Here is a 20000-nt window from a genome sequence, read left to right as displayed (position 1 = left end):
TACATGCACACCCAGAGAAAATGTGCGCGCGCACACGCACACGCACACACACACACACACACACACACACACACACACACACACACACACACACACACACACACACACACACACACACACACAGAGGTGGTCTGTCCGACAGCAGTGGCATTGTCTTAGAGCTCAACACAGACAACTGGCAACAATTAGCCTGGAGCAAGATGGAGAGAGAGAGAGAGAGAGAGAGAGAGAGAGAGAGAGAGAATGACTGAAGAGGAAAGTAAAACTATGAATCACAGTCAAATACACGCGAGCGCACACAAACACACACTATTTACACGGCCACGCCAGTGTCATTACAATGCTAATATGAGTGGTGATGTGTTGATACAAATGTTCTCCTGTTCACTTCATTTGTGTGGGTGCGCGCGCGCGTGTGTGTGTGTGTGTGTGTGTGTGTGCGCGCGCACGCTTCATCTGTGTGTGTGTGTGTGTGTGTGCATGTGGTGCACCGTGCGGTCAAACGCGCCGATATACACATCGGTATCCCATATACAGTCACATCCAGTCAACAGCAACAGTTGGACGTATTAACAATGGCAGCTTATTTACCAGTGGGGAGCGACAATGAAACATGAACATCAAATAACTCCAATAAACACGACTTGTGGTTCTGGTATACAGCTATCTCAGATGTCACGGTTCCACTTCTTACGGTGGTGTGCAGCCTTCCAGTCGGTGCCAAGTTCAATCAGGGCTGATTCTGAGCGTAACTTAACCACTTAAACCCATGTATACTTCGGTTGACCGGAGTCCCTCAGGGCTCCGTACTAAGAGGCTTTTCTGCTTTGGCTCTACATTAAATATCTTCGCTGGAAATACATTTTCCTTTTCAGCGAAGTCATTACGTTTCCCCCCAGAAAACGTCTAGAGTATGCCACCCCACAGCTCCCCTTATAATAAATATCTTAGCCGAAAATAGCTGATCTACTGTAATAGCTTGGCTATTTTCGCTGAATTATAACGCCTAGGAGGATACTAGACAATAGGGTTCATGTTGGTTAAGAACGCCCACATCATAGTAAAACTTTACGAGGCAAGTGATATCTAAATTTGTTATCATTTTAAAGGTCTCGATGGGGTGAATTTTAAAAGAGTGAATAATTGTTAGTTGGATGTTTCTTTTTTGTTTGTTTTTTCTTCACAAACCAAGTATGGTTAGAAACACATCTTCATGCAAGCAGAAGCCTCACAACATAAGAAGCCCAACGAGCTCCTGGCATGAACTGTGGCTTTTGTCTGTCCAGCTCCTGTCACTCAACATTGATTGGGGAGGAAGTCAGAGGAGTCAAAAGTCAAAGGGGCGGGACCAAAACAGAATAATGTGTCATGGTAACATTTAACAACCTAACACTTATGCGTACCTCGACTTTCCCTGAAGCGTTTAAAGACTTCCTTCATGTCTGTAAAGGAGGTGAGATAAAAGACACAGGATTGTTCTTTCATTCTTTAAAAGTAAAGCTGCAATCCGGAACTTATTTGAATGAATAAAGCATTATTTTAACCAATCTGTAGAGTACCGTATATTTCCAAATAATAGCCCTTACTCAAATAGCCACCCACTACCTAATAACAGCCCAGGTTCTGACACCATTGTGCTTAATAACTGCCTCGTCCAAATAACCGCCCTAGTCCTTATAAGCACCCATGGGCCATTATTGGCAAACTTAGTCAACTTCATTTATATTTTGTTGAATGATGGTGCACAGAAAATAGAAGATCTACCAAGCTCCAATAAGTTGCAACATGTTGTGAGCTTGCAGCATGCCACTCACCAATCCAAGCAGAGGTCCTCACAAGTATGTAAATTCCTCCGCATCCCCCAACAAAGTTGAAATTTAACTTGCACCAAACTCAGGCAATCCTCTACCGATTGTTATGGTGGTCTATACTCCGTGAAATGTATAATTTAATTGGGTGTATAAGTCATGTTTTTATATGCCTTTATCAAACGATATGGAGAGATGGTAGGGTAATAATGCCCAAGCTCTGTGGCCATGCAGCCTAGAGTTCATGGTTCCTTATAAACACCCGGGGTCCAAATCCATTTAGCATATTAACAGCCCAGGCTACTATTTGGAAAAATACAGGTATGTTGACACAATAGAGCGTCGCAGTCCCGCCTCCTACCCTGGACCAGGAAATGAAACCCAATGCATTTTCCTCATAGACATTTCTTAAAGTATTTATTTAAAGACGGTTACGCCGCGGACAAAGCCAACTCGAGTCGTGACAACTCATGACAACACAAACAATATTTTGGACCAAACAAATAATTAGAAAGAAGAAAAAAACGGCAGGTTACAACACTTTTTTTGTTGTTTTTCTTCTTTGTAATTATTTGTTTGGTCCAAAATATTGTTTGTGTTGTCATGAGTTGTCACGACTCGAGTTGGCTTTGTCCGCGGCGTAACCGTCTTTAAATAAATACTTTAAGAAATGTCTATGGGAAAAATGCATTGGGTTTCATTTCCTGGTCCAGGGTAGGAGGCGGGACTGCGACGCTCTATATAAGTCTCACATCTGCAGTGGATGAAGGTAGTCCCTCTATGGCAGGGGTCTTCAACAGGGACTCTGGGACCCCTATAGGGGATCCTCAGATATACTGCAGGGGGACTATTAACATTTACCACTTATTCAACGCGTTTTTTTGTCTTGAGCACGTAAGTAGTTAACAAGCGTGTTAATAAAGTATTCAATCAATCCAAAACTCCCTGTACACCTCACATGCTGATTGGCCAGTTTTTTTAAGGGGTTAACAGAGTCAGTGTGGGTGCTGTGGGGGGGGTTAACATCACTCACGTCTCCGTGACACACCAGTGTCATACTCACCGGTAAGGTAGCGTGCTGTACAGGGGTTCCCTACAGCGGGAGATAATATACAGTGGTAAACGGAACACATGAAAGAGCTAGGTTCTTATTAATGGGATGATTTAATTCATTTGCATGTCAATAAAACGAAACAAGAATGATTTGAGATGAAATCTGAATGTGCACTGGCTTCCCGGCCTATTCTCTCCCGAGTCCACGCCCAAGGAAAACACCAGTTACATAAAAAGCCAAAACAGCACGTTTCCGAGTGTTGCACTGAATGTGGTGACCTATCAAATTCTGTGACCGGAGCTGTTCCGCCAGTCCAGAGCATGGGGAGCAATTAGCCCTTCGCTAAATCCCACCCCAAAAAGTGATTGTCCAATGCCAATCCAAATAGTTTAGCAACTGTTGCTATGCAGGTCAAGCTTTCGCCGCCTCATAGCTGTCAGTGATATTTTGCATGGCTGTGTTGTTGAACACATACACGGCTTAACGTTGAGAAAGTTACACGACTGACCAACCCAGGTGATGATTAATAATGCACCATGAAAACTCCTGTCGGGTGGTCGTTAAAAGTTAATTAATCCCTCATTTCCTCGTATTTCAAGTTTATTTAAATAATGCCATGCAAAATTGTCCAGTGCATAGCCTACTGCAGGCCTGGTTGACTAGATTTAGAAGACATTTTGATGCTCTTGCTACTGAAATGATCGATTATTTATAGGGAGAAATCCCGTCATTTAACATGCATCTCTATGGGGGAGAAGGACAGCTTGCCCTGTCTCCTCGCTGCTAACGTGCCTATTGGACAAGGACAGGTTGGGGAGGGACTTAGCGAAGGGCTAATTGCGGACCATGGGGGATCTCATTGGCTGTCCGTTGGACCAATGGGGTGAACAATACGGGAAAGTGCCTACTAGGGACGTAAACTGGCGCTTTTCTCAACTCTTTCCCCCAAAAAGTGTATACTTTTTCCAGCACTGATTCTGATTCTGTCAATGAAGACCATTGGGCCGTCTTTTATTGCTAAATTAGATCCGCACCGGCGCTATGCCTTCGTTTATGTTGCTCCAGAAGAGTATATAAACACATTTTCGACTCAATGTCTTGCGTGAAATTATTGCTTTTCTTCAGACGTAGACGTGTAATAAGTGGGATAATGTACAGCGAGGTAGCTCTTAGAGGCAAGATAAACGCCTTCAGGGAAAAGCTTCACCTTGAAGGGGATTATTGTTCTAATAATGACCACCTCGATGTATATTATCGCCTCTTACATTCTCTCTCTACTGAATAGAATATCTTCATAGTGTACCTCTTCATAATATGTTCTCTAAACATAATCTAATCTTTTTATAATGTAATTGTATCTACATAACACAATCTCATCTCCCACAGACAAATGAGGTCCAATAAACGGTGGAAATATTCACCATCCGCGCGCACGCGCGCGCAGATATAAACAGCTTGTGGTGTGTCACATACTGTGACTGGACTACTTATGTGGTCAGTTCAGCAGTACCAAAATGTGTGAGGAGAGGTCAGCCAACTTACAGTTCACTAAACATCTCTCTCTCTCTCCCTCTCTCGCTCTCTGTCACAGGCACGCACATACACACGGACGTCGGAATACTGCTGTGTCATAGTGAGCCTTAACTCACTGTTGGTGTGTGTGTGTGTGTGTGTGTGTGTGTGTGTGTGTGTGTGTGTGTGTGTGTGTGTGTGTGTGTGTGTGTGTGTGTGTGTGTGTGAGAGAGAGTGTGTGTGTCTGTGTGTGTGCGTGCGAGGAATGCAAGCGTTGGAGGCTGACATTGGCAGGATTTTATGCAATCAAACTCCCCAAAGTCACAGCTATCCTTGGGTCTGCATGTGTGTGCACAATGGCGTTTCTTTCTGGCCATTCTGGCATACTGGCAGAAACAGAATTAAAAAAATAAAATATACAAAATTAGACTTTACAGATGGGTGTTATTCTGCCATCTGTTTCACCTCCAACAGTAATAGGTCCACAGTGGAAACAGGTCCCCAGGACTGTTTGGTGTTATCCTTTTAGCCTTAATATCTGACTGTACCACATACTATTTACATTTCTGATTAATACAGTATTCAATCAATCAAAACAGCGTTGTTGAATACTCAATTCTGAATGGTCAATGAAGGTCATTCTTGCTGTGTTATTGCTGGACAGCACAGTATAACTACCACAACTTAGTAAGTTTAGTTACAATATAAAGACACTTTAAAACTATAGGACTATGTTATGGTTATAATGTGCAGATACGCTGAACTTATGATGCATTATGACCATCACTTATAATACTTAATACAAATCTTAATAAGTTGTTATGCATACTTGCATACGAGTGTTATGAAGCCTTATACAGTATATTGCATTATACTGTAGTGCATTATACATGTGATTATTAAGCATTATATAAAGTAGGCCTATTTATACTTTATACATATATAAAGTGTTACTGAAATTCTTCTTGTAGGGAATGCATTTAAAACAGTTTTCAGTGGTCCTCAAAGTGCGGTACATGGATGGATCACAGTTCATTGAGGGGGCACCAAATGAACCCTTACTAGGTAGAGTTAGGAGGCTCTGTTAGCAAATTAACTGCTCATGACGGAACGTTGCACCAATTAGAATCCAACTATCAACTGCTTATGACGGAACGTTATGCCAATTAAGCATTATTATTGATATCAAACCGGATCGCCGATTTATTTATTTTGCTTGGTCTTTCCTTCTTTAGTGATCCTAGACGGGTTCGCGCATCTGCACTGCCGTTCACCTCCCTTTATACAGGCTGACTAAAAAGCTGAATAACTCGAAATCTACGGAGCTCTCCATGGTTTGGATAAAACGTGCGATGTTCTGAGGTCTTTGCTGATTATCCGGTGATCTAGATGGGAACATTGGCGCTTTCTAGAGCAAGGATGGCTTCATTTTAGCTCGCTAGCATTGACGCTATTTATTTAGCATCTAAGATGGCCGCCGGGGTTTGAATCCAGCGTGTGTCACATTACAACCGGATGGCAGTCTGCGGTTGGCTCTGCGTCCACCAGGTGGCAGTAGATGGGTTAAATTAAAATATTTGAGAACCACTGCTTTATGATATTCATACCAAAGTAAAAAAAAAAAGAAGAAAATAAATAGTTTGAATGCCTTCCTAAATCTTTTAGGCAAATTAACAAATTGCTGCCCGAGGAAAAGTTGTCATTCTCGAGACACGTTGCTGGGCAGTCTCCTTAGGAGCGTAGCCGCACACTCGTAGCTGCTGATGCCTTTTCTGTCTCTTTTCTGTCTTATTATTTGGTGTTGGCTGGCACCTCGCAAGGGCCGGTGTGGTAACAGGATCCATACATATTAACCATTTTAGAAAAGCAATAGGCCACGTGAGGCCGTGGTTTAACGTGTTTTAAGGGCGCCTAAGGTAGGTGGGAACAGGGACGGATTAAACACCACGAGAGCCCCTGGGCCAGTATTTTGGGGGGGACCCGATAACGCTAACCGTTCAGGGTTTTTTTGTCTTTTTATCATCTTTCTTTACCTAAATTTAACACAATCAACAGCCAATAACGATCCCCAGGAGCCCTTTTCAGGGCCTCAAACCCAGTACTGTGCAGTCCAGTTTCCCTGAAGGGACCCTGAGAGCCAAGGGCCCCTGGGCCGCCGGCCCCAACGGCCCAATGGCTAATTTGGCCCTGGGTGGGAAGCACTCCGCTCCGTGTCGTACATGGTCTCACTACCATGGGTCATCGTCATGTTGGCTTGTGGTGGACATTTGTCAAAATTATTTTTTGTCCCAGACATACAAAATTGACAGGACACTAATATTACCAGAAACACAAAGATATAGCCCCGAATGACCAGAACCATAACGGGTCTGTAATTCAGAGAGTGTACAAATGGAACCAAATGGTCCATTTGTACACTCTCAGAGTTTCGGGGATCCTAGTACTAGCTACTAGTACTAGTGGACTCATAATGTGCAATTGTGTAAATCAGTGTCATACATATTCGGAAGAAAACCTGGAGAATTGACACTCAGTAATAGGTTATTGTGATCAAAATAAGAACATTACAATGGTGATGTAAAAACCACCGCCTCTTGTGGCTTACAGGGTTGTTAACGGTTGTTTTGTAACCCTTGTTCACCTCAGGTGGTTCCACAGGTCAAACTATCCAACCATTTAGATCCATAACATCTGATCTGCTTAAGAGGCCACAGGGCAGTGTGTGTGTGTGTGTGTGTCAGGGTCATGTACATGGCTACTGGAACACAGACAAAGCTTCTCAGCGGGGATGGAGAACACTTAGCTCCACCACCTCATACCACCCAGGATAAGCTGTGTGTGTGCGTGTGTGCCTGTGTGTGTAAGAGCATCAGTAAACACATCCATGGGTCCAGACCCATAGTCAAAGAAGGAAACATGTAATCCACGACGCGACCCTAACCAGCTGACCCCTAAATGAGCCAACCCCCCCCCCCCCCCCCATGTCAACGAGGCCCGTGTTAACGAGCTGATGCCAATGAGCTAAAGCTGATTGCCTTGTCCTGTGACATGGTCTGTTGACATGCATATAGGCACGTGGCACATTGTAATTCTTATACTGTACAGATGGGTGACAAATTAAAGGAAAATAATGAATGCAGATTCTCCCATAGGCTCATTGTTTATGTAAAATTCAAGTAAAAGTGTCCTGTAAGTCCATATGGGCTGGGCTTCCTTGGAAGCATGACAATTAAATAAAGAAAAATGAATCAATCATGTATAAAAATGTTGAGCAGGCTGGGCAATATATACAATATCCATATTGTGATATTAGACTAGATATATATGACAATATTGTAATATGGCATGGTGTTGTTGTTTCTCCCTAATTCTTTATCCAATTGAACGTTATTTTTATTTTATTCAATATAGTCCATCTACAAACTATTTCTGAAATATGTTATTTATAGGTAAATCTATATTGTTTTGTCGCAGCAATAGGAGGTATTTGGTCAAATATATCGTGAAATGTTCCATATTGCCTATCCCTAGAGCAGGCCCAGTTGACCTTGATGTTGGATGAAGATGACGAGAGTGAAAGAGGTACAGTAAGTGACTATATACAGTTGGGTGCCACCGATATTGTCCCTTATCATTTGACCCATTTAGGCCTGACCTCAAAACTTTTAAAAATCCTTCTAAATCCTCCAGTTTTCTGAAATAAATATTTTCACGATTTTTCAAAAATAGCAGACCTACAAGCTCGTAGCGCGCCACTCGGTGGCGCGCTGAGCTTGTAGATCTGCTATTTTTCAATAGCTAAATTATAACAATGTTTAAAACACCAAAAGGGGTTCCCGTCCAAAATGGGTTAACTGTCCTTTTGCGCAGATCACGCAAACCTCAGCAAAAAGAAAAGGACAATATCGATGGCCTCCAACTGTACAAGAAGGCTTCAGACACAAACACTGCTAAACAGGGCTAGTGTTTTGTACACGTACAAACTCACACTCACGTGTCTCCAAACGCACACACGTGTGGAGGGAAGCTAGCTACAGGCACCAAAGACTTACATACCTCTTCAATGTTCTCAATGTTTTTTTTCTCTTGGTCGCCCCTTCCCTCCCAACGTGTTTTTCACACACTTAAGCCCTATATACTTCTCGTACGACAAATAGCTTATAGCCGCATCACGAGTCCACGTGCATTGACAAGTATAACCATAATGTTAATTTAAAGGTTTTTTTTTAATGTCACAATCCCTTTAAAATGAACTATTCCTCTAAATCTGTCAAGAAATGGTCGGACAAAAAGTGCCATTTTAGGAATGTTCTGCCCCTGCCCCTCTAAAATGCTCTGAATGTTTGTGTATGTGTGTGTGTGTGTGTGTGTGTGTGTGTGTGTGTGTGTGTGTGTGTGTGTGTGTGTGTGCATGCGTGCGTACTAACAGGCAGGTTGGTGAACACACTGAAGGTGCTGTTCAGGAAGGTGGTCAGGTCTATCAGGTAGTCGCTGGGCGCCGACGCTCCGCCCCCGGACGCGCCCGCCGTCCAATCGTATTCGGCCAGCTGAAGGAACTGGTCGATCTTGGCGTTCAGGTTGGTGTAGATCTCCGCCTCCGCCGCGTGGCGGGCGTCCTGAAGATGCAGACAACATTTAGGATTAAATAAGCTATCGACAACAAAGGAAGAAAAACACAGTGCCCTTTCACAGCCTCCATAGCATTCCATAGTAGAGATGCTCCGATAATCTGACACCCTATCTGTGATCGGCAATTTACCCTATCTGGAAAAAACGATCTTTTACTCCATTTAAGTGGTATAAATGTCAATCAGATAATAGTATAATATCATTTTTGCATCTTTGTGACAGGCCTAAACATTCTCCCCTTCCTCCCCACACACAGGAACTGTTTCGACGTGGGTTTAGACACATAATAATTTTGGAAATATTCAAATTTGCGTCTTACGCACAAGATCGGTATCGGCCGATCATGAGAAAAACAATCAGTGATCGGTCCCAAAAAACCTGATCGGAGCATCCCTATTCCATAGCATTGCAATGGAGACTCGATTACCCAGCAGCCCTGAGAAGCGCTCGTCATTGTTTTCTTCCAGTCACGTGATCCAAACGTGTGACGTATCACAAAGTACCCGCGGAAAACCTCGCAAGTCTTAAAAGTTATCGCCCAATAAAACTAAAAAACAACTCAGGAAAACTCGTGGTCGGCAGGGAACGAGGTCTTAATCAATTAAGTCGGGAAACTCGGGTTCAGCAGTCGGTGACCAGGTCTCGTGACATCATGTGACATCATCAGCGATGGAGATGTGGAGACCAAGATCATGGAGACCATACCCAAATATGGGCATGGACGTTGTGAGGTCAGAACAGGCCAGCTCCATACTGTATATAGAGCCCGGGCAGATGTGTTTTTGGGGCGGTTCTGGACAACCATGGGACCGACCGACTCGACACAGGGCACTGCACTCCCTGTGGTGGTGTGGAGCGCGTGTGTCGAATTTGAAGTCGGTTGGGCTAACGGTTCTCGAGTTACGTGGATTACAGACGTACACACAGAGACTTGGTGCATTTACAGTTTATTTTGCCAATGAGTTGCCAGATGGGTGTACCTTAAACGTGGAGGTTCCATACAGTTTGGTAGCGTTGGCGAGGTCAGGGTGGGTGTACCTTAAACGTGGAGGTTCCATACAGTTTGGTAGCGTTGGCGAGGTCAGGGTGGGTGTACCTTAAACGTGGAGGTTCCATACAGTTTGGTAGCGTTGGCGAGGTCAGGGTGGGTGTACCTTAAACGTGGAGGTTCCATACAGTTTGGTAGCGTTGGCGAGGTCAGGGTGGGTGTACCTTAAACGTGGAGGTTCCATACAGTTTGGTAGCGTTGGCGAGGTCAGGGTGGGTGTACCTTAAACGTGGAGGTTCCATACAGTTTGGTAGCGTTGGCGAGGTCAGGGTGGGTGTACCTTAAACGTGGAGGTTCCATACAGTTTGGTAGCGTTGGCGAGGTCAGGGGGGGTGTACCTTAAACGTGGAGGTTCCATACAGTTTGGTAGCGTTGGCGAGGTCAGGGTGGGTGTACCTTAAACGTGGAGGTTCCATACAGTTTGGTAGCGTTGGCGAGGTCAGGGTGGGTGTACCTTAAACGTGGAGGTTCCATACAGTTTGGTAGCGTTGGCGAGGTCAGGGTGGGTGTACCTTAAACGTGGAGGTTCCATACAGTTTGGTAGCGTTGGCGAGGTCAGGGTGGGTGTACCTTAAACGTGGAGGTTCCATACAGTTTGGTAGCGTTGGCGAGGTCAGGGTGGGTGTACCTTAAACGTGGAGGTTCCATACAGTTTGGTAGCGTTGGCGAGGTCAGGGGGGGTGTACCTTAAACGTGGAGGTTCCATACAGTTTGGTAGCGTTGGCGAGGTCAGGGTGGGTGTACCTTAAACGTGGAGGTTCCATACAGTTTGGTAGCGTTGGCGAGGTCAGGGTGGGTGTACCTTAAACGTGGAGGTTCCATACAGTTTGGTAGCGTTGGCGAGGTCAGGGTGGGTGTACCTTAAACGTGGAGGTTCCATACAGTTTGGTAGCGTTGGCGAGGTCAGGGTGGGTGTACCTTAAACGTGGAGGTTCCATACAGTTTGGTAGCGTTGGCGAGGTCAGGGGGGGTGTACCTTAAACGTGGAGGTTCCATACAGTTTGGTAGCGTTGGCGAGGTCAGGGGGGGTGTACCTTAAACGTGGACATTCCATACAGTTTGGTAGCGTTGGCGAGGTCAGGAGGGACGTTGGTGATGTTTGATATGAATTCCTCCAGGAAGTGGCAGCACTCCTCTAGGTGGGTGGTGTTGATGATCACCTGCACCAACTGCACGCACGCACACACACACACGCACACGCACACGCACACACGCGCACACACACATAATTTGGGGTTACTACGGAGATGTTTGATATGAGATGGGTGCCTGTCCAAAAACCAAAGTTTCAATTTCAAAGTGGTGAAAATAGCATTACCAAAAGTAAAAGTACCAATTATGCAGAATGATCTATTTGAAGTTTTCAAATATATAAAAATATTTAGAAAATCCACAAGCTCACAATGTGTCACATCGCAGCGCATTGTGAGCTTGTAGATCGCCTATTTTCAAATGGCCGAAATGTATAAAGGGCTGAAGTGGTACTAACTAGTAACTAAAGTTTTTAAATAAACGTAGAGGAGTAAAAGTATATTTGCCTCTGAGATGTAGTGGAATGAAAGTAAAAGTATTGGAAATTGGAAATGTTCAAATAAAGTACAAATATTACAAATACCTCAAAACTGTACTTAAGTACATAATTTAAGTGAATGACTTAGTTACTTAAACCAGTGACAGACAGTACCTCAGCCAGGCCAACGTTCTTCTTCTTGATAGCGTACTGCAGACAGTGACTCAATGTTCTGGTCAGCAGCAGGTTGGTGGACTTACGGATCATATCATCTATCTCTGTGGAGCTGCACGCGGGGACACACACACACACACACACACACACACACACACACACACACACACACACACACACACACACACACACACACACACACACACACACACACACACACACACACACACACACACACACACACACACACACACACACACACACACACACACACACACACACACACACACAAACTATCAGAGATCAGTTCTGAAACTTTGGTTTTAGAGACAAATTATACTAAATGTTAGTTTAACTCTGAGTGTAAAAATGGAAGCGAATAGAACAGGGGTTTGACCCAGGGACCACCATTCTGACTAAGAGAGCAACCTGGGGACCATCACTATTGTGTTGGGTGGGCCGACTACCCGTCCTAGATCTCGCGAGATCTCCCGAAATAGGAGTGTCTGTCCGCATCACGCAAATAAAAGATATGAAAAATTGAGCATGTGGAGCTTACCATAATCACAATAATCCTTAATCATATTCCATCATATTCAAGGGCTTTTGGAGAGGAATGACTCCAGACTCTCAAAGGGCAGGTGTGTCAGTGTGTTCGTTATACATCAAAGCAATTACTGTATGTTTCTGCACTGCACTGTCAAATAGGTACATCTGGCTTTTGTTCAAGCTGTTGTTCATAACTATAGGCTATACATTTGGCTGGTTGTGTATGAAACACTTTAGTGTTTTATAAATAAAGCACTTTTAAATTGAAGATGATGGTTCAATGTTGATAATTGGAAAAACTAGGAGCAGTGAGCAGCCATTCTATGGCGCTCGGGGCTGTTGGCGGTTAAGAGTCTTGCTCATGGACACACTTCGACACATTGCTGACCTGAAATCCTACTCACCATCGGGCTCACTAACCACTCAGCTATGGTCGCCCCCAATAGATAATACACTGAATGTGAACACACGCACGTGCACGCACACACAGGTCAAATACACATCACCCAGGGAGGAGAGAGATCACTTTATCTCTCTCCCACTGTGGAATGAGTAAGATGGCTGTGTGTGTGTGTGTGTGTGTGTGTGTGTGTGTGTGTGTGTGTGTGTTCTATGGAGTCCTGTGGGTAACAAACACATTCCAACCAAATCGGTAAATTGTCTGCGCTTGGAATGTACACACACACACGCGCACGAGGGGGGAAAGTAGCAGATTCCAGGTCTCTGTCCAACAAGCGAAGGAATTCAAGAAACGTTCTGATGATTCAGGAGAGAGAAAATGGAGAAGCGCATAAGATTCCACACACACACACACACACACACACACACACACACACACACACACACACACACACACACACACACACACACACACACACACACACACACACACACACACACACACACACACACACACACACACACACACACACACACACATCAGTTACATAACCCAAAATATGTCTAACATTCTGAATCCAGCTCATCATTAATGAATGATATTCCATGTTTTTAAAGACAAATTGACTTCCTTTCTCATCCCCCCATCATTTTCCTCAACCAAACCGCGTGTGGTTGCGGTTTGGAACCATCTCCATAGCAACCCGGACGGACTTCCAAGTCGAGGCGATGGTCGGAGACGATGCTCTTTTACTTCAAGGTCAAGTATTTGGTCGGGCTCCGGGTTCGTAATCCCCCCCGATCTGCTCCACAGACGCATCGGGGCCACCCCGCCAATTATCATGTCAATCAACATACGACGGTTCATCTGGGAGGGTCGCACACCACCACACTGGCCCAGAGAGAGACGAGTCTTACAGGAGTCACGTACTGTACGGAGCAAAACGTTCCAATGTCTGTCTTAGTCTTAGTACATTCACTCAAGCACTGTACTTAAGTACAATTTTGAGATATTTGTACTTTACTCGAGTATTTCCAATACTTTTACTTCTACTCCACTACATCTCAGAGGCACATTTTAGTTACTTTAGTTTTTACTAGTTATTTTGAAGATTTTGATTATTATTACAAAACATACAATAACCACTTCAACCGATACATATAAAGTAACCAATCTATAAGTTCAGACAATGCGAGAGCTGCGTGGTATATTGGCAATTTCACGTTAAGGGGAAAAGGGAGCCTATAGGACAGGGGTCGGCAACTGAGATTGTCCTCGGGCCAATATTATTCCCAGACATTCCATCGCGGGCCGGCCGTCAAAAAATTTCGGGTCTAATTCGGGTCTAATTCGGTCTAATTCGGGTCTAATTCGGGTCTATTTGACCAATATAAATCAACTTTTTTCTTTTTTTTTTGCTGGAAAAATATGGTGCTGACACGACGTTATGCTGCTTTCACACGGGCAGATGCAAAGCTACACTAGTACACCTAGTCACAGAACAGTGTCGTCGTTAAGCAGCAGGAGGATCCCACTGGCAGCACCTGTCCGTTTATCATTAGCACAACCACGAACGTCCAACACATATACAATGAATTACTCACCTAATGCTGCCTGCAGGTTCCATGTTTAATTCCAGCGGTGTGTAACCTACATTGTCTAAGTGACAGTTTTCATATTGTAAATATGGTCGCTAACGTGGGACTTAAAAAAAAAAAAAAAAAAAGAATTCTCTAAATTATCTCACGGGCCAGATATTATTTCTGGGGGGCCAATTTTGGCCCGCGGGCCGCCTGTTGCCGACCCCTGCTATAGGACAGACCCCTGGGAGACTCCGGTCAACTAAGTATGAAGGGTTGGAGTTGTTAATTGAGTCATCAGTGGATCAATTCAACAGTATTTATTTATCCCGCAAATTTAATAATCCAATTATTATAATGACTAAGACATATAATCATCGGATTATGACAGACCTGCGACCTTGGGAAAATGTTTTGGGGACCACAGTCACGCAATTCTGCTCCGCTTCACTTTGAACATGGACTCGCGCGCACGCACGCACGCACGCACGCACGCACGCACGCACGCACGCACCAGTGTACGGCTCGATAATAAGGGTTTTCATTTGTTATGTAATTAATTAATTAAACAGTATAATTAAGTAATAGCATGCTTCTGTGCTGATTTATTGGTGTGGCTTCATTTTCCTCGTTCAGCCTCAGTGGCTTTGGTGGAACTTCTATCGCTTGTGTTTGGGGTCTGAGGTTATTGGCACATAGTAATAGCAGAGGCCACAACATATTACTGTAGTGTACAACATGCTATTACTTTGAATGAACACTTATTTTCACTGCGGGAGCCGAGCTATGCCATTAGACCAGCAGTACATTATTCTGAAGTACTATCGCTCTGACGGTGCACATTATAACTAAACCTGTAAAGGTGGGTTTTTTTGCCGCGTTTTGCGGATCTGCTTCTTCGCCAGGAAAGGAGCCAGCTTAGGTGGTTCGGGCATCTGGTTAGGATGCCTCTCGGGCGTCTCCCTAGGGAGGTCCTCGAGGCACGTCCCACTGGGAGGAGACCCCTGGGAAGACCAAGGCGCAGTCGGAGGAAACACATAGACTCACTGGCCTTGGATCGTCTCTAATGTTACTCTGGAGAGGGAAGTCTGGAGCTCTTTGGTGGAGCTGTTGCCCTCGCGACACGACTACGGATAAACGGTTGAAGATGGATGGATGGACAGTAGTATAGGCCATCACTAGCTGACAGCCTGTCACCAACACCCCACTAGACCCCCTAGACAGCGGAAAACTGATAAAAATCGACCCCGGTCCGGAAAAAAAACATACCAGTGTGCAATCACCTTCAGCCTGACCTCACTGTAGGGACTTTGGAATAATGGTCAGACCAATGGGAAGCCCCCATATACTAGTGGTCTGTCAGACCAATGGGAAGCCACCAATACTAAAACAGTGGTTCCCAAGTGGGGTCCGGGGACCCCCAGGCGCCCTTGAGGCAGTTCCAGGGGGTCCCCAGCTAAATGATAGTTTGGAACCACATGGACCCTTATGGGTCTGTAACTCTGAGTGTATACAAATGGAACCAAATGGACCCATTTGGTTCCATTTGTACACTCTCAGTTAAATTAACATTGATTTTACAATATAAATTGGGGGTCCCCAAGATAGAAATGCCATTAAATGGGGGTCCGTAGACTAACGCATGTCAAACTGGGGGTCCTTGAAATTAAACTGGTTGAGAATCACTGCTAGAGCCGTGAAAATCTTCTCTTATGGGGGTCCCTGGCATATCTCTTCAAATGGGGGTCCACGGGCTAATTAGTGTCAATTTGGGGGCCCTTGACATGAAAATTTAGTTTTCTCTGGGGTATGGAAGCCTTTTGAGCTGCAAAACAGTGACATCTGCTGGCAAATCCCATTGACATTGGGATTTGCAGACTGTGACATCACAAACAGCAGGAAAATCAGAGCACTTGTTTGAGCCAGAAAACCCCAGACCACAGAAAATCTAATGCTAAAAGTTCAGGATTTTTGGGTGCAATTGAGCTCAGAAAACCTAAAAAAATAAGAAAAAATACAAAAACTTTTTTTTCGTGTCACAATCCCTTTAACAAAACTGCTTTATTGAAATGAGCTAAGAGTTCATTTATTAGGGCTTAAGTGGTTAAGAAATGTCATCCTACGAATCAAACCCAGAGCACGGCCAATTGTGTTCTTTGGAGGGTTCGGGCCAAACCAACTGGAGGCACCACGGGGGAGCCAACCCCCCTCTGTCTCCATGGTGTTGGTCAGGAACTATAGCCCTACAGCCTCCTGAACCCCCCACCCCACATGGTCTCCCCCACCCCGGTCAGGAACTATAGCCCTACAGCCTCCTAAACCCCCCACCCCACATGGTCCCCCCCACCCCACATCAACTTACTGGGTACAGTTTAATGGTAATGATGACCGACGGTCTTTCTCTGTTGGTAAACACACAACACATTGCACTACACAACGAAACACATTTCAACACACACACACACACACACACACACACACACACACACCACAGACATGTGAGGCTTCAAGGCACGCACACACACACACACACACACACACACTCGCACACAAACCAAAATAGTAATAGTTTTGGAACAATGTATGACAAGAGTTATGTTACCACACAATGGAAACAAACTGCGGTCATCTATCTGCCACTGTGTGTGTGTGTGTGTGTGTGTGTGTGTGTGTGTGTGTGTGTGTGTGTGTGTGTGTGTGTGTGTGTGTGTGTGTGTGTGTGTGTGTGTGTGTGCATGCGTGCGTGACTCTCCACGGATGTACATTTGCACATTTTTGTGTCTGCTGACAATGTGGAAGTTTGATGATATGCGCTGGTATTTGGCGCGCACGTGTGTTTGCAGAGGAGTTCGGTATGTGTGTGCGTGCGTCTGTGTGTGTGTGTACAGTGGCAAGCAACTGGAGTTCCTTCCATATTTGCGCTCCTCTGCGCGGCTGTCCCCGAAACACGAAACCTTCCAACTCCAAAATGTTGAGTCAGGGAAAATGTCTCTATGTTTACTGAACCATTCTAAAACGGAGTCTTCCAGTCCCCAATTTTCATTGGCTGAGCCCTGCTGTCAAATCTATACCAGTATCTATAAATGCACCAAGTCTCTGTACGTGTGTGTCTGTCTGTAACCCATGTAACTCGAGAACCGTTCGCCCCACCGACTTCAAATTCGACACACGTGCAGTGCCTGCTGTCGAGTCGGTCGGACCCACGGTTGTCCAGAACAGCCACAAAAGGCCTCTGCCCGGCCTCTGGACAGGGCCCCTGCCTGTTCTGACATCACAAATATGCCCGGGCTCTGGACCTGATCACCCCTATATCTCCATATATCACATCACTTCATATTTGGGCATGCCCGACACAGAAGTCCATATACAGGAAGAAAGGGACACAGAGAGACAGAAATCTCCATACATGGGTGGAACGGGTACTCTGACACGGGTACAACTGGTATTGCATAGCCGGGGTAGAGCATGGATCCAACCAACTTCCATCGTTACCGAGTCGGTGCTCTGCAGCCGGGCACCAGTCTAGTACTTGATAAACACACACCTGGACTGCATGTTATCAGTATCATACTGTGCCAATGTTTTGTTTACAATATTCACTGTTAAGTTCCAGAGGAATATCACTGCACTCAGACTCAGTGCACTGAGCGACACGCAGCCGCTCTATACATCTCCGTACAAGGGTGTATTACCGGATTTGCCTGCAGAGCAGACCATCGGCCATTACCATCAGTGAAAGTCGAGTTTTTTACAGATGCGCCGATGGCAGTTAACAAGGCAAATATCGGCCCCTACCGATTGTCGGCCGATACATCGTTGCACCTCTAATTCTTGTGTATAGAAGCCACCCAGGGCCCTTTCCTGCTGTGCTGTGAGCATCCATTACTGTCTCCACTGTAGCTATGAGCAGCCGCCTCTTGAGGTCTTCTCCCATGTCAGATTTCCACACTCTCCTCATCCCATTCCAGGCAAGTGCCCTACGGACCTTAGTGATTTAGTTGTTGTTTTTTGCTATGCCAAGGTAAGAGGAGCAGACATTTTGCAAGGTTTTACAAATTATTTCAAACCAAGGCAGATACCGCAATTCACACGGGAATGGTGAGGCTAGACTATACAATGTCGATCTCAGTCATCAGGAGGCCTGCCAGTGACGTAAGCATGACTCCACATTTTGGGCAATGTTTCACTGCAATCAGAGCACTTGTGGTGGTGATAGGATTAGCAGTATTTTGTCGTTCCAGACTTCCAGTCCATCTTGTCGATACTCCCAGGGCCGTGACATGGACACATGGACATGACCTTGATTGAGCACTAATGACATCCATTATTAAAAACCAGTAAGACACCCCGAGGGCGAGAAATAGGTGCTGGGAATGCCAATATCTTTCTTTCTTTTTTTTGAGTTGGCCTCCAAGGCCACCATACTCCTTGCTCTTCGTACATCCGTTCACTTCCCTGTTTACCGCTGCAGAAAGAATCCCTCGTATCTCCTAATCTAGGGAGCTCTCCGTGGTTTTGATCAGATGGATATACTAAGCTCTTCATTTCTGACTTCTGACCTACCTCTCGTTCAAAATATGAACGCGAGGGAGAGTAAAAGCAGAGTAAAAGCGGCCATATCTTCCCGGGACCCCAAGCTTCTATTTTGAAAGAAATCCCAGCGCTGATTGTGTTAAAATAATAAGCAAAATAAGCAAAAATTGCCTATTTTTGCTGCGAAACATGCTTCCATAGAAGACATGCTGGCTTGTATGGGATCCAAACTATGAATCCAAACAAATGACCGAAATCCGCCGTGGCGACTGAGAACTTAAATCCACGATTAGAACATTAAATACATTTTCTTTTTAACCCATTTTGGGCGGGAACCCCTTTTGGTGTTAGCATTATGTTATGCTTTAGCTATTGAAAAATAGCAGATCTACAAGCTCATAGCGCGCCACCGAGTGGCGCGCTACGAGCTTGTAGGTCTGCTATTTTTTTTAAATCGAAGAACGACTGACATAGAAACTAGCTTTTTCAGAAAACTGTCAGGATGTAGAAGACATTTTTAGAATCTGATCTCAGGTCAGAATGGGTTAAACTGTACTTCTGTGGCCTACTGGCAGTGTGCACAAGAAATGCGGCGTTGGTCTGTCCAGTGGTTTACAAGATAAACAGACAGACAAACGGTACAGTAGTAAAACAGGACTTTAAAATTCAGCAAAATTCGGAGCTCTATCACAAGTGGTTTCTGTGGGAGCCACGCTCCTCTCTTGATACGAGTCTCCCACGCATCTTTTGAAAATGTTTTGCAAACATAATTGAGCCTGCACGACTTAGTGGTTATTAAGGGGTGGTGATTAATGAAACCGCTCACACCGCACAGAGGAAACAAACAAACAACAAACATGTAATAATTATCAGTCGTATTTGCTTATGTCTGCAATAGTTTGACATCACACCACATCTCACCACATTTCAACACTTGTTGTCTCGACATAGTTGCAGCCTGCAATTTACTCGTACAGGCCAGGGCGACCGTAGCTTAGTGGGTAGAGTGACCAGAAGGTCACCGTCCAGATCCCTCTCCGCCATGACAACGTGTCCAAGTACTGTACTTAAGTACAATTTTGAGGTATTTTTACTTTACTGGCGTAGGCCTATTTCCAATTTTCAGTAATTTTACTTTTAATCCCACGATTTTGTAACCCATTTTGTCACCTGGTGGCAGTTATCTAATGTAATCCTGGGCGC

At 44.8% G+C, this 20000-nt stretch overlaps 1 protein-coding gene across 3 annotated transcripts in view; it reads right to left on the bottom strand.

The window, feature by feature from the left end:
- exoc6b (exocyst complex component 6B) overlaps positions 1 to 20000 on the bottom strand; it is a 142726-nt gene that overhangs the window by 46421 nt on the left and 76305 nt on the right. For 2 of the 3 annotated variants that reach the window (XM_079491205.1, XM_079491207.1), the window contains 4 exons: positions 11736 to 11847; positions 11086 to 11220; positions 8802 to 8990; positions 2872 to 2901 (listed from right to left, as the gene is read on the bottom strand). In XM_079491205.1, coding sequence (XP_079347331.1) covers positions 2872 to 2901; positions 8802 to 8990; positions 11086 to 11220; positions 11736 to 11847 — 466 coding nt within the window. The remainder of the gene's footprint in view (positions 1 to 2871; positions 2902 to 8801; positions 8991 to 11085; positions 11221 to 11735; positions 11848 to 20000) is intronic. The other variant, XM_079491206.1, reaches the window with a different exon arrangement.

Source organism: Electrona antarctica (assembly GCF_951216825.1).
Source record: "Electrona antarctica genome assembly, chromosome: 21".
Classification (NCBI taxonomy): Eukaryota; Metazoa; Chordata; class Actinopteri; order Myctophiformes; family Myctophidae; genus Electrona; species Electrona antarctica.
Note: the sequence above shows the minus strand (reverse complement) of the source record. Positions and strands in the feature narration are given on the sequence as shown.